General features: G+C 44.9%; 1 protein-coding gene across 2 annotated transcripts; it reads left to right on the top strand.

Moving 5' to 3' along the window:
* Positions 1–6,598: 6,598 nt before the first annotated feature.
* fgf16 (fibroblast growth factor 16) lies at positions 6,599–15,600 on the top strand (the record flags this gene model as incomplete). Of its 2 annotated transcripts, none has more annotated exons than XM_079503556.1 (3): positions 6,599–6,869; positions 9,360–9,463; positions 13,560–15,600. In XM_079503556.1, the coding sequence occupies 3 exons, from the start codon at positions 6,599–6,601 to the stop codon at positions 13,803–13,805; spliced, it is 621 nt and encodes a 206-aa protein (XP_079359682.1). In that variant the 3' UTR covers positions 13,806–15,600. The 2 variants fall into 2 exon arrangements, with proteins under 2 accessions (XP_079359682.1, XP_079359683.1); XM_079503557.1 differs by having other exon boundaries at positions 13,563–15,600.
* Between the last annotated feature and the right edge of the window lie 2,115 nt (positions 15,601–17,715).

Genomic DNA, 17,715 nt, shown 5'->3' on the forward strand with positions numbered 1-17,715 from the left:
TTATGTCTCTGCTAGGGAATGAAATAACACGGAATCCAGCTCTGCAAATAACTCACAGCGAAGATCATTTTCAGCGTGCCGCTTGACAAAAGGTAAAATAAGAACAGATGAGATCTTTTTCTGCCTCTCTGGGAGTTTGTAGCAGCTCTCCGCTGAAGCTACACACTGTTCTTTACAGATCGACCACTTTTCATCTCTAACCCCGCAGGAACCAGGGATGCAACGGTTTGACCCCCTTGTTAACTTGGGTGGTATCATATGGGAGATACAAGTTCTCATTCGTAATAGCCACTGACATGGAGTCAGATCTTTTTTTCCATGCCCTCACTTGGCTGAGGTTAAGAAGGTCTGGAGTAATACAATCCCAGATCGGATGGTTGCGCGCAAGCCTTCAGGAGCAGCGGGAGGCCTTCTGCTGGCGTCTTCCCAACCTGGTCACCTCCATCACAGAAGCTCCCTAGCCACCAATATACTATCAACACAGTAAAATACTCTGCATTCGTTTTACTCTGGGAGTTCACTGACCACTTGAACCCTAGGCCCTATTCTGGGGCCCTAGGCCCTATTCTGGGGCGGACTTTCTCTGGGCAAATGAATAAACATAGTGGAAATAGTAGATCTACCAGCTAAAACGTATGATCCTTGATGACTATTTCTATGCATTTGATGAATTACCTTGTGTTGTTGTTGCTTACTGTATTACCTTGTGTTGTTCTTATACTGTAAGTCTGCTAAATGTATATTTAATTGGTTCTCCAGACAACCGGGAAAGGATATTCAGCCAGATTGCAGTTTATCAATATTTGGTTGCTCTGATGAGACAAGGACCCTTCCTTCCCACCAAAGACAGATCCTTAAGGCAGGTATGGTTGCTGCAAAAAATGTACACTGATAAACTGGAAATCTCCATGTTTCAAGAGATGGCTCAACGAGACGCTCTCCATTGCTAAACTGGAATAAATTCGTCATGGACAGAATACACAAGTTAAGTTAAAAGAAATGTGGATGCCATTCCTTGCAGTAGGCCTTCTTGACAATAGTTGAGTATATGTTCTGTATATCTGGCTGCTATGGTGCAACCGTGCATCTTTCACTAATGGACTCATAACTATCCCTGCTTTCTGATAGTCATCGATCCCACCCATACGTCTCTTGTACACTATGTAGTGTTAAGCTTACTTTTCTGACATTTGATGTCTATTTGACAAAAAATCTAAATAAAGTATGTATAAAACAAATACAAAAAAGAGCGTCTGCTAAATGCCTAAATTGTAAATCATTAGGAGCTTGTACATCGGCTATTTTTGGCAGAGAGTTGGTGTTGAGGGGGGAAGATAGAGCCCTGGGGGATCCCAGTCAACTTAATACAAAGGATTTTACGGTGTAGAGAGAGCATGGCTAGTATCTACAGTATATACAATATCTATTGTACTAGTATGTACAATACAAGGGTCCTAGGATCTATATACTATATTCCATGTGGAGATGGTTCCTTGCATCATCAGATTCACATTGCACTGTCCACAGCTCCACACCATTTCTTTCCAGCAAAGAAAATGCAAATGAGAGATTTCTGGTCAAATCCGGAGGTCTAAACACTGTGGTTGTTAGCACAGTCTTGCTGAACATGCCACACCAAAATTTGGTTGTACCTGTATGAGAAATAAACCATCTTGATTCTGGAATCAATCTGATAATGAGACCTATGTTAGTCCCACGGGTGAAATTCAGTTTCAGCTTCACCCAGTTAATGGCTACTCTGTCTGCTCAGATGGATGGTTATGATGAGTGCTTGTGGGGCAGTTAAGTGCCTTGCTCAAGAACACTTTGACACAGAGACTTGGGGCCGGGTGACAAACTGGTGATGTTTTGATTGTCAGACGGGCCTCTCTACTCTATTCTCTTGATGGCAGTGTAAAGCAGCCAGACATCTCCTGTGTTCTAGTTCTACTGTAGGATTCACACACATTCCTGTCTCTAAAAGCATGGCGCTTTTGTTTGGCCAAGGAAACCTCTGCTCAGCCCCTTTTGAAGAGGACGCGTATGAAGTTCGTCCTAATCCAAATAAACAGGTGAGACACTTATTAGCCCCCAATTCACATCGCAAGTGTAACCTCATTTTCAATTTTGGGCTCCCCAACTCAGTGACTCACAGGAGAGCAACTTCAAAGCCGCAGCTCTGCACCCGAGGTCATTATCTTCATGTCTGTCCTCTACAGGTTCACAGCATATGGGAACATTTTAACTCCACATTTTTTGTCAGCAGTCATAAATCTGCCATGTCAACTATAAAATATAGCTGACCAGCAACAGATGTAGCTCTAATAGCTGCGAACAAAACATCAAAATCTACATTTTACCAGCTCTAGACTTTCGGCTTGACACCTTACGTGTAACAAAGGTTCTTAATACAGTACATGTACACCAAAGAAAGCACACAAAGGAGAAAAGATAGCATTCACTCCAGACGACATGAGGAGGGGTGTGCCTTTTTTAATTGTCTGTTAGTCTCTCTCTCTCTCTCTCTCTCTCTTTCTTTAATCCTTGCATGTCTTTCCATCCCTAGCTGAGACGAATCCTCCTTTCATCCTGGGCCCGTGGCGCGGGCCCTGGTGTCTGTTCGCACAAAGGATGACCATCGCTGACTCCTCATCAACCCCTTGGCCCAATTCATCACCCGGAGGCCCACCAACATTCATCAGGCCCGCCACCTTTCATATCGAACACCAGCTGAAAGCCACTGTCCCTCTGCTGACTTCAATACAGCCCTGACACGCCCACAAGATTTATAGAGGCATAATTATTAACAGTGAGAGAGAGCTGCCCTCCATAGGCAGCGGGCTCCCAAAAGGGTCAGCCGTACTGTACCCTCCTTAGCCTGGCACTCACTGCCCCACACACTGGCCTCAAGGGTGTACTGGAAAATGGTAAACGGCATAATTAAGTAGCGCCTTTATCCAAAGTGCTTATTAATGTGCATTACACGATTCACTCACACATTCACAAACCGATGGCAGAGTAAACCATGCAAGTCCCCAACCTGCTCATCGGGAGCAGTTAGGGTTGTGTCTTGCTCAAGGACACTTTGGCACTATCCCAGAGGGAGCCAGGGATCGAACCAGGAAACTTCTGTTTCCAAAGCTGCCGCTACCTCCTGAGCCACTGCCGCCCCAAACTGTGCATATACTGTACTGCAAGATCCAAACCCACACACGCTGATTTGATGTCTTATTGTCTTCTTCATACAGGGAACCATGGAATCCACCAGTCTTTACCCTATCATCATACTAATCACACAAGACACCACCCTCCCCATCATACAGCCAGAGTTGTAGGAATGTGATGTTGTAGTGTCAGGACTAAAACGAAGAGCAGTGATTCTCAACCATTTTCATATCAAGGACCCTCAGTTTGGTAAAAGTACAAATTATCTCTGGGACCCCAATCTACACAGTCAAGTTTTATTTTTTTACTCTGAGAGTTATACAGGCCCTTAACTCCTCAACGACCCCTGGGGAAGGGGGTCACCGCCCGGACCCCACATTAAGAACAATCAGTGCAGGGACATTCAGGCAGTCTGTGGGAGTCTCAACACTGACTGTGTGCAACGTGGTTGTTTTGCCCACCATCGAAGAAGGCAAGACGTTTCTGTTGAATCTTGTCATTAATCACATGATTCCTAACTGCGATGAGCAGGGCTGATGTGAGAACTCCCCCCGAGGAAGGGGGTTTCCGAAAAACCCAGTCTGAAGGTAGAGTCTAAAATAACAAGTCTCCTGGTTAAATCATGTTATGGATGTGATTGTGCTGCTCACCACCACCCACCCCCCTGCTGTCACTGATATCTCAGGAACAGTGAAGTAATTAAAACACTCCCGGAGTTTGTTTTCATTTCATCCCTCGCGAGAAATAAAGTCTTGACACTGTGATTTTTTTTTGTTTTGTTTTATCTGCAGAGGTGGTGGCAAGTCGGGGCCCGTCGTGCCATTGTGCACGCAAATGGTAGAAAATCCCCATTCAATCATAAATAAAAACCTATTATTCATTTCTCAGGTTATGGCGCTGGCTGTGTGTCTCCCTTTCAAGTCCTCCACTTGAGCATGATGGCACAGCACACACCTGAAATATCAAACGCTTGACATCACCGTTCTGAAGGTGCTCTGAGGTTTCCTGTGGGGCTAGTGCATGGTGTAATGTAACTCTACTGTGGGGCTAGTGCATGGTGTAATGTAACTCTACTGTGGGGCTAGTGCATGGTGTAATGTAACTCTACTGTGGGGCTAGTGCATGGTGTAATGTAACTCTACTGTGGGGCTAGTGCATGGTGTAATGTAACTCTACTGTGGGGCTAGTGCATGGTGTAATGTAACTCTACTGTGGGGCTAGTGCATGGTGTAATGTAACTCTACTGTGGGGCTAGTGCATGGTGTAATGTAACTCTACTGTGGGGCTAGTGCATGGTGTAATGTAACTCTACTGTGGGGCTGGTGCAATGTAACTCTACTGTGGGGCTAGTGCATGGTGTAATGTAACTCTACTCAAGTACTGTACTTAAGTACACTTTTGAGATACCTTTTTTTACTTCCATATACTTCTACTTCCCCGGCTACAATTATTTCAAACTTTAGTTACAAGTTAGGCTATACTTTACTGATTTAGATAATTACTACAATATACATTGAACCACTTAAGCCCTATATTATTTCAGTTAATAGCTGATCTATAAGCTCATAATGCATCGTATCATAATGCGTTGTAGTTATTTTCGAAAAAGACATCACACCCATGTGAAGTGAGGGGCGCTCTTATCATCGTGTCAATGGGAATTTAATGTTTGTTTAAGACAAAGTTTGTGGACGGTAACTAAAAGCTGGGTGTAGGAGGGGCTAGCGCCCCTCAAAAATGTGAGTAACCTACTTTTGGTACTTTAAGTATAGCTAGGCCTACTTCTTTAATGCCAATACTCAACTACTCAAGTAACATTTTGAATACAGGAATTTTCTATATTGTGTTACTGCTACTTTTACTTAAACTATTACTTACTGTAAGTATACAAGTATCTCTTCAACAGGGGCGACAACCTGTTACCTGAAGCTGCTCAGACAAAGACTATACTAACTAATTGTCTGACTAAGTAAGGTAATACGTATTTGTGAGGCTAATAACTCTCTTTTATTTGTTGTTGTTTGAACCACATTAAGCAGAGATGTCATTTCTGATGGATCATCTGTCTGATCAAAGAGCACATGGCTCCACTCCCTCTGGGAGTTATGAATCTGATTACCATACAACACAACTCCCAGAGTCAGAGAAGTAAGCATAAAGAACAGTTTGTTTTAAGAGGCAGTGGCACTGAGGATAAGTCAACATTTCTGAGGAAATCGTGGCCACTTTTGGACAACATGCATGCACGGCATGCTGCCCTGATGTGATGATTTTTACGAGAGCCAAAAACCTGAACAGCATCAGTTCAGTTGTTGTGATAACGCCAGAAGCTCTGGCCATCTGTTCCAGGTAAGGTTCCACCGTCTTGGTGATAGTGCGCTGTCATCACTGCACACGTTGGACGATGTTCTTTGCAATTCCTTGTGTGCAACGTTCCAGCAGCGGTTAAGCTGCTCTGCTTGGGAACATAGCTACTATAAATGTTGAACAGAGGGGCGAGGAAGCACCTGCTTCCAACCAGGAGGTGGAGAGAAATGCTTCCATGAAAAAACTCCAACCGCAGAGTGGCTTTTTGTGTCGAAACACTTTGCGCAGGAGTTTGGATCGCTCTCCGTTTGCGCACAGGTTCATTTGATAATGTTGTGGAAAATGTGCGCCTGGTAGGCTACTTTTCTTTCTTTCCCCCCCGTTTTTTAAGGAGACCGTGGGGATCCAAGGAGAGCGCGGTGTGACCAAAAATTGAATATAAATCATCGATTGTCTTTTTGGTAATGTCGCTGGCACAGCAGATTTATAAGACATGTAGCTTTTCAGCTTTGTGTCAGCTTCCATTTTCGTTTTAATGATGATCGTCTTTGCTTCTGCATCTGTAATGCATTTTAATGCACCGCAGTCTGTTCCCAGAGTTCCCTGCCCTCGGGTCCGCTGTGTGGTTTCATCACAAACCCTCGAACCGCAGTCAGGAGCGGTCAGGCCACAGCGCGCTGCAGGAGCAACATGTGAACATTCGTGGCGAGTTGGGTTTGTTTGCTCGGTCGACGCGTACAACTTTTAGCGGAGCGGTGACAGAGAGCGACTGCTGCATCATTAACAGGAAAAGTTGGACTGAAAGTACTCATTCGGTTGGAAAACTGATGCGCGTAAGAATGGATGCCAGCCAGGCGTGGCTTGCATTTGAATATCCAATGTGAGAATGCGTGGGGAGTATGTATATAATAGGGTCTTTCCATCTGATAAACAGAGATATCAAACTGATGAATATGCTGAAGGAAGATTAATGAACTGAACGGATTGTACCGAGGAGGAGCACGGCACACCGGTGACGCTTTGTGCGTATTTATGGATTGGACTTCTACATTGCACCGACAACTTTTTCTTCTCCCTCAATCGACATAAATTGTAATTGCATCCGTAAACACATTGAACACGTACAATGGCAGAAGTCGGAAATTATCTCGGACAACTCGATTTGGATTTACAAACCTTTCCTGCACTCGGAAATATGCCTTTACCGGAGTCCCCAGTGGGTTTGAATGAGCGACTGGGACAGATTGAAGGGAGACTACAGCGGGGTTCGCTGACGGATTTCGGGCACCTCAAAGGAATTCTGCGGCGACGGCAGCTGTACTGTCGCACAGGGTTTCAGTTGGAGATATTTCCTAATGGGACAGTGCACGGAACAAGACAAGACCACAGCAGATTCGGTGAGACTCATTCACTGCACCACAGGGCTCTTTTCTTTTTTTGACAGCACAAGATGAGTAGGCCTATAGGCTACTACTTTTGATAAAATGCTTAATAGGATGGTACATGGAAAGTATATATCAAAATGTGATCCAAATTCCTGCATTTATATCGATTAGGTTAATATTCTATCCATTCCTAATAGCCTACAACTTATTTCACGTAGAAGTAATTGGTCATAGTGTGCATGTCTGGGGTGTTTTCAGCAGTCAGCACTCATTCTGCAGGACAGGAGACGCACACACCTTTTAAACTCACTTGAACCCCATGCAGCATCAGCATGCCTATTCTGGGGGAACATTCGCAAAAAATAAAAAATCGGTTCGCGAAGAGATTTGGTATAGACAGACAGACGGAAAAAGCGGCCCATACACCCCCATGTTACATGTACGGTGATACACCCATCACCGTACAGTTGTAAGTCAGACCGTTTGACTGCAGTTGAAGTGGTTAGGGTATATCCTCGCTGCGCACGGGGCGCAGGTGTCTCTCCTCGAAAACAAGCCAGCGCGCACAGCCAGGGGTCTGCTCTGCGCACCTCCGCGTCCGTGCGCACCCGCTCAAAGAAAGGATTCAGGCAGCCCACACGCGCTTGCACACGCACGCACCCCTGATGATTATAGGATTATTATTATTATTACTCAAAATCATGCGAGGTGTGGTTTGCATGAGAATGATAAACAAATGAGGTCAGGGGGCAGATATGCGCATTGCTTGCGCCTCATGTCCATGGCATGCAGTCATCTCGCAGGTGCAGCAGCCCCATTTGCTCGCGCGTTGGAAAAGAACGGAATAGCTCTAAATTAAAGCATGACCACTGTGGAATTCAGGGAAGGTTTAATGCGCACTCTTCAGCCAAAACAAGCCAGTTTACAGGGTTGGGTGGTCCGTTGTGTTTGTCTCTGGCTTCACTTAGCCTTTAAAATGCAAGGTCTTTGTCAGTGCTGCGCAAAGGAGGGCCATGGCTTTGATTAAAGGATATGAAACACGCTCCTCACCCCCAGAAATTAGAGGGATGTTCTCTGTCATTCTCTGGCATCGGCTCGAGTCAGAAAGATGGGGACCAGGTGGCTGAGTTGGCCAATGCCAGTTAAGACACCCAGCTGCATTCTCTCGAACTGACTAACGTGTGCATCGCAGTGTGAAGGAGTTCATAAACAGCCAATAGCTTTTAATTACACAGGTTTTTACTCTGTGCTTTGAAGTAGACGAGTCGACCTGCTCACTTTACTGCGACTTCCTCTGAGTCAGCAGACAGAACCAAACTGTAACTCGGAGAGTGTACACTACAGGTCCATTTGGTTCCATTTGTACACTCAGAGTTACAGACTGTCAGGGTCCATTTGGAACCCCCTCCTCAAGGATCCCTGACCAGGTCCCTGGATCTCACTGGATGTTGGTGTTCACCCCTTGTGTCCCCAGTCCCCACTCTTGACTCAAACATTGTCATGTCAATAAGGACCCCTAAATAGGAGGTGTATTTGGTTGCGGAGCGGACCCTCATTTGAAAACATATTTTGTGCCAGGGGCCCCTATAAGAGAAGATCTATCAACATTATTAAATGAAAATTGAAAGAGTTGAGCTTGTAGTTTGGCTATTTTATTTTCAAATAGATGAAAAATAATAAGCCGGGTTAAGTGTTTAAACTGTTAATCATTTTGCTGGGGACCCCCTGGAAACCCCTCAAGGACCACTCAGGTCGCCGGACCCCACTTTGAGGACCACTGGTCTAGACCAGTTAAAAACAAAGTCTGCCATGATATATTTATTACAAAAACAGAGATCAGCGCTGTCCACATCTGTCTGTTCAGTTGTGATCTGTTATCAGTTAAAGCCAAATACCCCAAGTTCATTACATGACCTTGACACAGCGAGCAACTTGACTTGAGAGCCGTAACAGCTGGCAGCCGCTGGCTAATATTGAACTTGGCTATACTAAAAATTCAAAATCAAGCCAAAAGTGGAAGAGGAGGAGGGCCCTTACAGAGCTTATTGTCTGTGACGACACAACAAATGATGTAGCCCTCGACCTGGGAGTTCCCGTTCCCACCCAGCCAATCCACTGCACGTGTGTTTGGGATATTGACTCACTTTGTAGTATCATTCACTTGTTATTCACAGATTAACTTCTTATTCAGTGGTTCACTTCTTATTCACTGGTTCACTTTTTATTCACCCATTCATGGTTCAAGTTCAAGGTTCAATGTCCTTTATTGTTGTAATGTCTAGTGTACCGGTACATATTACATAAGAGTGAAAGGCAGTTTCTTATTCACTGATTCCCTTTATATTCACTGTTTCACTTGGTATTCACTGTTTCACTTGGTATTCACTGTTTCACTTGGTATTCACTGATTCACTTGGTATTCACTGGTTCACTTGGTATTCACCGATTCACTTGGTATTCACTGGTTCACGTTGGTATACTCACAGATGCATGTGTTCACAGGTATCCTGGAGTTCATCAGTCTAGCCGTGGGTCTGGTCAGCATCCGAGGCGTGGATGCTGGACTTTACCTGGGCATGAATGAGAAAGGAGAGCTGTATGGGTCGGTAAGTCAAAGACCCACCCCCACTACACACACCACTTACACTAATTCTAATGGAGCCCGATTCATCAGCAGCTACGAATGGAGGTTTTCAGACAATTGGCACAAGGCAGGTTCTCAGTGTCAAAGCAGCTTGGCGTATCTGGGTGTATCTTCGTTATTTGGAAAGAGGATCCTGTGAGAAAATATTGTGTTTGAGAAGGTCAGTTTGTTATGGAGGTCTCTCCAGAACACAGATATGAGAAACATAGTCAGACAAAACAAGGACTGCTGTTTGTGTAGCCGTCTCACACACATTTCATCGCCTCTCGTTTTCTGGCATTTTTCCATCTTGTAAAGATTTATCGATTTGGTCCATACATCAGCCGTTAACTTTTTTTTGACTTTTTGGAATGACATCGGTATCGGCAGTTATGCAGCCGATGTGTCCCGATTTGTAACCATTTTCAACCTGGGCATCAATGTTGGGCATTTGCAAACATTTACAAAAGTTGCAAGAATGTACAAGTTCTACAAACTCACTGTAGATTTGCTATTTTTGAATTGTCTATTTTTGAAATCAAATCTAAAACTTAAAAAAAATCAGGCATCGGTCGGGCTGTAGACCTGTGGTTCTCAACCTGTGGGCCAGGCTGCAAGAGTATGCAAGTGGGCCCCCAAATAATTGGCAAAACATTAACATATTATATATATAAAATATTTATATTATATATATTTTATAAACTATATAAAACAATATAATATAAATAAAAGCCCACCCATCTGGTCAAGGGAATACTTTTTTCTATGGATTACTCACCCCATTGAGGCTTGAATTCATATGTTGTTTGTTTTTGATGCATTCCTAGGCCAATAATGTGATGACCAGCAGTGGTTCCCTTTGGAGACAGAAAAGAGACTGGTCAGATGGGAGATTTTGAGATTTCTAAGTGTGCACTTATCTAGAAAACATTGAGAACCACTGACTTAGACTTGTTATATCTGAATAAAGGCCACAAGAACTCAATGGCATGACATTAGCTTCTGAGGAATTCTGACAAATCTTATGAGATTCTGAGGAAGAGCTTCTATTTGCAGCACAGGAGAGGAAACTGGTCTCTTGACTGCATTTTGGGATATTCGAAAATATTTACATATTTCCCACAAGTAGAGCGAGAGGACAGCATCTGGTTCTAGGTGAATCCATCAGGGCTTCTGAGACCGTCCCTCCTGTAACACGGACCATTAGTATACACATGTAGAACTCACACAAGTCTTCATATCGTCCGTAGCAGTTGGTTTGAAACCTTTTTAAATTTCAAGGACGCACAGTTTGATACGCATTAGGCCACGGACCCCCATTTGATACCATTATGGGACCACGTTAATATAACTTGAGTGTACTGTATAAATGGAACCAAATGGACCGTTTGGTTCCCTTTAGGGTTACCCTTGCAGTGGTGGAGGGGGCCATTTTGTGGAGGTGCATCATGTTCTTCATGTCCCCGTCTCAGGTAGCGTGAAAGTTTAACCACTTAAACTCTACTGTGTATAGTTGGTTTACCATGGTCCCCCAGGGTTCTGTACTAGGTTCTTGAGCTTGTAGATCTGCCATTGTTGCCAAATGTTCACCTCCACAACAGGGACACTAGGGCATGGTTAAAGTGGAACCTTGTTTTTGAGTGGCGCTAACCGCTCTCTCGACTTTGTGTGTCTCGGTGTCTATTAGTCACTGTGTCTATACATCATCATGATAAAGGCACCGCTCACTTCCAATGGGTGTGATTTTTTGTAACCTGGGCCGATTTTTTGGTAATTATTGTAATAGTTCCATTCTGTTGCTTCTGGATCCAACCTTTTTTTGTTTTCATACAAATATAAGAAAATCTCCCTGAATTTGGCAAAGAAAAAAAAAATCGTCATACTGTACCGTTACCGGCTTGTCACTCTGGATGTGAAACCTCCAGAGGCGAACACATGGACCAATCCTAAATCATGTTTAAACCCAACCTTCATTTGTGGTCAAAATAGGGCCAGGTAAAAAAAAAAAACGAGGAAATAAAAACAAACAAAAACATAATACCCCTTTAAGAACAGAGGAGGGATAAAGGCAAAGAGAGGGTGGGTGGGTGTCTGGTGGTTAGGGGTTCGGTGGGTTACTCATATCATGTGTCCCAGGATTCTACCTGAGGGCCTCTGAGGCTCCGACGGCCCCTGGCTTTGAACAATTAGAACAGAGGCTGCCATTAAGCTTTAGCCCATTATGTTGAAAATAATTGTGCGGATATCATTACTGTGTCCTATCAGAGTCTGGTATCCTGCAGCTTTGACCCTGGGAGGGGGGTTGTGTGTGTGTGTGTGTGTGTGTGTGTGTGTGTGTGTGTGTGGGGGGGGGGGGGGGGTCATCTAGTAATCACACACCTGACTGAGTCACCTGACTGACAGAGGGGAGTATGTAGACATGTCTGTCTGGGACTGAGGGCCCAGAGGCCCCAGGGCCAGGGTCAGCTAGACCGTCATCAGAGTAGACGAGTACTGCCATCCCACCGTCTTGAGACTGTGACGTCTTTTATCCTGCAAGGTTCTCTCTCTCTCTGTGTGCGTGCGTGCGTGCGTGCGTGCGTGCGTGGAGCAGGACCATTCATGTGACCTTCAGGCTGTGTTTACAAACAACATCTTACCACCGCACAGCCTTGGCCTAATTCACTGGTTCTCGACGTCGGGTCCAAACCCTTATGGGTCTGTAACTCTGACAGTGTACTCAATATGGTTCCATTTGTACGCCCTCAAGAGTTAAATGAATACTGAGGAGTTCACAGTGTAGATTGGGGGTCCCAGAGATAAAACAGATGATATCAAATCGGGGGTCCGTGGACTAGTGCATATCAAACTGGGGGGTCTTTGAAATTCAAATGGTTGAGAATGACTGGTCTAATTGATAACATTGTAACATTGTAACTGGAAGAAAAAAAAGAAAAAGAAACCACAGAGCTTTGGGACACTGCTGCGACTCGTCGGTGAAACACGTCCTAGAGCCATAAGCCCTTTTAAAAGCAGAGATTAAGCGACCGCAGACACTTATGCTATCACACAGCAACGCCAGGCCGCCGTCCTCCCGCTGCCAGAGACAGACCCAAACAATCCAACGGGACAGAGTTTTTAGAGTCGTTAACGACGCCCCTGAGGTTGGGCCTTCTTAAAAAGCAGTTCCAGGAGCAGAGGCCCTTGTAGCACAGCCATCGCATGACTGACTGGTCTTGGCAGGAACGCGACCGCAGAGCCGATGCCCTGCATTGTTCTCACACGCTCTCGCAGCCAACAGACTCTCACCTGCTGAACCCGCAGCCATCGCTCATGCTGCGCTGTCAGAGACGGCCTGGGCTCTGAGAGCTGCTGTGTGTGTGTGTGAGAGAGTGTGTGTGTCTGTGTTCGTGTGTATGCATGAGAGAGAGAGAGAGAGAACGTTGTTCTCGTTGCATCACAGGGAGTAATATAATTCTCCACGCACACTGAGAGGTTAACAGGGCTGAGGAGTGAAGTTTTGGGTGTAAAAGTATAAAGCTGCTGGTAATGACTTTCCCTCGATTGTCATAACGAGCACCTGCCGAAAAGACTTTCTACCGGTTCATTTCAGCCGATGAAATGGTGCAAGTCTCCAGGTGCTTTAAAAGAAGTTTGACACATACAAGGAAATGTATTAATACGAGTACATAGTTGCACACAGGATGAAGTGATGCACAATATCATCGCTCTTGGCCAGAAACCTTGCATCCATATATTTTATTCTTCTCCATAATGGATTATTTTATACTTTGTCGTATAGTAGTAGCTCTAGATCAGCTGTTTTGCTACATGTAGTTTGAAAGTGGTTAAGTCTGTGGGTCTACGGACAACAGACATACCGCGACAGCAACCACATGTGTCTTTGAGTGAAATAATACAACACAAAACATACATATAAGTCTACTATACATATATCTCTGTTCCATCTCTTGGCTGGGGCTGACATACTTTTATTAACTACTACCACATGAGCTGTACTGTGTATCATATCACTAATATGTTGGTCTCTCTCTCTCTGTCTGTTTGTCTGTCCCCCGCTCTCTCTCGCTCTCTGGCAGAAGAAGCTCACAGCGGAGTGTGTGTTCAGGGAACAGTTTGAGGAGAACTGGTACAACACGTACTCATCGACGATTTACAAACACAACGACACAGGACGCTTCTACTACGTTGCCCTCAACAAGGACGGCTCGCCACGGGAGGGAAACAGGACTAAAAAACACCAGAAACTCACCCATTTCTTACCCCGGCCGGTGGAGATCGACAAGATCCCACAGGCGTACCGGGACGCCTGGCAGTACAGGTGACCAGTGTTGCCACTGGGAGAGGTACCCCAGTCTGACGGGGCTTGGATGTTCGAGTCTCCTCTTGTGGCAGAACTCTGTTTCCTCTCCTCCTTCTGTCCTTAACCTCCCCCCTCCCTTCAGAGGTGTTTACATTTGCCCCCCTAGTCCACGTGGCAAGCCCACTCCTCAGCACAGCACAGACATAAACATTGCGTGCGTGTTTTCCTGGATGCTGCCACTCCATGTCAGGCTTCTGACCATGGATCAGAGGCAAAGTTCATCTTCAAAGAAAGAAAATGGAGAGGGGTCAGGTTCGACAGGAAAGACGCTGACCTCAGATGTGTAGGACCGCTCGGCTGCCGGCTCGGGACACCAAATCTGTGCCGCGGTCTCACGTTGTCTGAGGAACCACTACGAGAAGTGAACGATTGTTGTTGGGTAGCACGGACTATTACTGGGTCACAGAATGAATGGATGAATGAATGGCTGAAAGTTGGATGAACGATACGAGCTCCCGTTGCAGATCCCATCTGGTGCATTTGTCATGCATTGTGATGTTCAGTCATGGCAATATGCTAGTGTAGCAGAGTAGCTCAACCTGAAGCCCAAAAGCCTAATATCTCCCCTGCCAAGGGTTATTCCCTCTTGGCCTACCAGTAGAAGTTTGTTTTCACACCCGGGAGTCCTGGGTTCGATTCTCAGGTGTTACATCGGTGCCGTGATCTGGATCAGGTCCCCCGGTGTGAGGGGGTCAAAGGGGCTGAATGTAGCAGAGTAGCTCAGCCTGAAGCCCAAAAGCCTAATATCTACCCTTGGCCTAGTGACAGGAGACCCGTATTGCCAGTTCAGTTCAGATTGAGGGTGCAATTCACATGCAAGTCAGAGCAGACATGACAGGTCATCGTTAAGTGTATAAAATGGGCAGTTTATGACAGTTGAGCTACTAGCGACTCCAGTATACCGAGAAGCGATTGCATACAGTAGTTTTGTTGAGGGAATGTCTATGAGACAACAGGAGGTTAAACTATTATTATGGGGGTCCTGTGTTCACTAAATGCTCTTCTAAAACGAATATGGAAGAGGGCAAAAGATTTGCCAATGTATGACATTGGCAAATCTAAGAGCACTTACTGCCCCACGGTCTCGTCTGATCATCACGTGTAAATGAACATTCTAAGTAGCATCTCGTTGCTGTCGGACAGAAACCTTGTAATCTCAAGATTTGACCTTTTAATATTTCTTTTCATAAATGAATGCCGTTAATACATTGTGACATAATTTCTTTTTGGACCATTTATGCCTATAACGACATGCCCAAAACAGGGACAACAGATTGAAAGTGGTTAAGTCTGTGGGGTTTATGAATATTTAAATGAAAAGTAAATAACTACATTGGATCCATTGGAACAAAGGTTCTATTTTTCCTGAAAAGTAACAGTTTTGGACGTACAAGATTTCCACCCGACAGCAACGATCTTATAGTTTAATAGTTGTATGAAATGCCGGTGAGTAAGCTTGGGGCTGACTGTGGTTTATGATAGAAGTAAATCTGCATTTGTGTTGAACTTTGAAAGGTGGGCGACTTGTAATGTTCAGAGTGTCAGGAACATTATTAAAAAAAGAAATGCAAGCAGCGGAGGTGTACATATGGGTGATCCTATTTATGAGATGTACAATATATTTATTTTCTACATATACAAATCTATATATAAATCTATATATTTATTTATTGCAAAGACTTTATTTTGTAATGAACTTGAAGTTATCTGAACTGTAGATTCTACTGAAATTATATAGAAAAAGCAAAAAAAAAAAAAAAGAATTGAGATGAATTTGACAATAAAATTGTCCTGCTATTGAGCGCTCATTGTGAGACTATTTTTGCTTGGGTAAAGGACCTAATGTACCTATTAAAACCACATATGGATGATATGTGAATTATGTGGAGTTTTTGTTCCACCTTTTCTCAGCCTCCTATCTGAAGACTTCGCCCAGCCTGAGAACCATCCTGCCAGAAGCCTGTGATGGGGGTTGGCAGAAGAAGCGTTTGCGGTTGAGTTTAGGTTCCAGAAAAAAACACCACAACTTTCAAACACTCAGTGGCGCACTCTGGAAGAAAAAGAACAGAGAAAGAGAGAAAATGTTTTGGGACCTGCTGGTGATCTAAGAACATAGTCATGTAATGGAAGTTCGTACAAGCCTGCGTTAACCACTTGAACCCTAGCATCCCTATTCTGGGGGGTACATTTGCAGTAGATCAGCTTTTCTTTGACTTGTGTAGACAGTACAAATTGTAAACCAAGTACAGATCCCAGCCAACTAATTATAGGTAGGTTTATTAAGTCTAGAATAGAGGCTGTAAGTGGTTGAAAGAATAGAAAGTGTATAAATTAATAGTAAGCAAAGTGTTTAAAAAGCAATCCCCTCTGTGCGGATTTTGTCCTCATCTCTAAAAGAACACCGAGCAGCAAATGTGGCTCAAGTAATAGAGGAGATGCTTTCCCAGGGGAGAACACCCATACAATCTCATGGCAATTTGCCCTCCTAAAGCCTTTACCCGGCCTTATCATACAGACCCTCTCTGTTCTGTCTCCAGAAGGACTTAGTCGGCCTTCATCCACCGTAGAAAATGTGATTCCTTATGCAACTGGATCCCCACCCTTAATTGGCTTTACACATCAGCACGGATTTAGAGTGCAATGATTGGTTGTCCAAGACAGGGGCCTCACAGGCTGGGCTGTAGCGTAGGACTGTCTGAGCGGGGCCCTTCGTCAATGGACAGAAACAGCTGCCTGCTCCACAGCCAGCCAGCGGGGATGTGCAGCAAACCTGGAGTGGTGGTAATCCAGGGCTAAGAGGGGATGGGATCAACATTTCAACATCTGCAATAGTTGTAATGTTTCTCCAATGGCAAATTTCTATAAGCTGTGAGAGCAGGGCTCCCCTGGGGACAGGGAATGGAAAAGTCAAAGACATGCAGGGGGAAAACCCTGGTAGACTGAGAAATGAAAACAATACGAGGAGCAGGAGTGGGGGTAGATGAAAGATTGAAGGGAGAGAGCGATGGTTAGACAAAAGTGGGCTTAGATAGTGCTCCGGGTGACCAGGGGTAGTGCTTCAGATGGTTAGATAGTGCTCCGGGTGACCAGGGGTAGTGCTTCAGATGGTTAGATAGTGCTCCGGGTGACCAGGGGTAGTGCTTCAGATGGTTAGATAGTGCTCCGGGTGACCAGGGGTAGTGCTTCAGATGGTTAGATAGTGCTCCGGGTGACCAGGGGTAGTGCTTCAGATGGTTAGATAGTGCTCCGGGTGACCAGGGGTAGTGCTTCAGATGGTTAGATAGTGCTCCGGGTGACCAGGGGTAGTGCTTCAGATGGTTAGATAGTGCTCCGGGTGACCAGGGGTAGTGCTTCAGATGGTTAGATAGTGCTCCGGGTGACCAGGGGTAGTGCTTCAGATGGTTAGATAGTGCTCCGGGTGACCAGGGGTAGTGCTTCAGATGGTTAGATAGTGCTCCGGGTGACCAGGGGTAGTGCAGTGATTCAGACAGACCAAGTTATCCACCGAGGACACCTGTCTGATCGCCTCAGACAGACAAGTCCATGTTCACACTGGCAGCCCAGCTGTCCGACAGTGATTCTCCACCATTTTAATTTCATTTCAAGGACCCCCCCCTCCCGGTTTGATAAGCACTGGACACCCATTAGATTTTTTTTATTCTGTGGGATCCAAATCTATACTTTAAAATCCCCAGGGCTTATTTATTCAAATAACAGTTGGTGACTGGTACATACAGTGTAAACTGAGCATTACTCACGCTTGTTACTTCATGACCACAGCATCCAATGCAGATAGAGCGACGAGGTCTGACTCTGAATACACAAATCCGATGTGAACACTTGCAAATAACAGTGTGGACAGTCAGTCTTAA

The sequence above is a fragment of the Electrona antarctica genome (genome assembly GCF_951216825.1).
Source record: "Electrona antarctica genome assembly, chromosome: 1".
Lineage (NCBI taxonomy): Eukaryota > Metazoa > Chordata > Actinopteri > Myctophiformes > Myctophidae > Electrona > Electrona antarctica.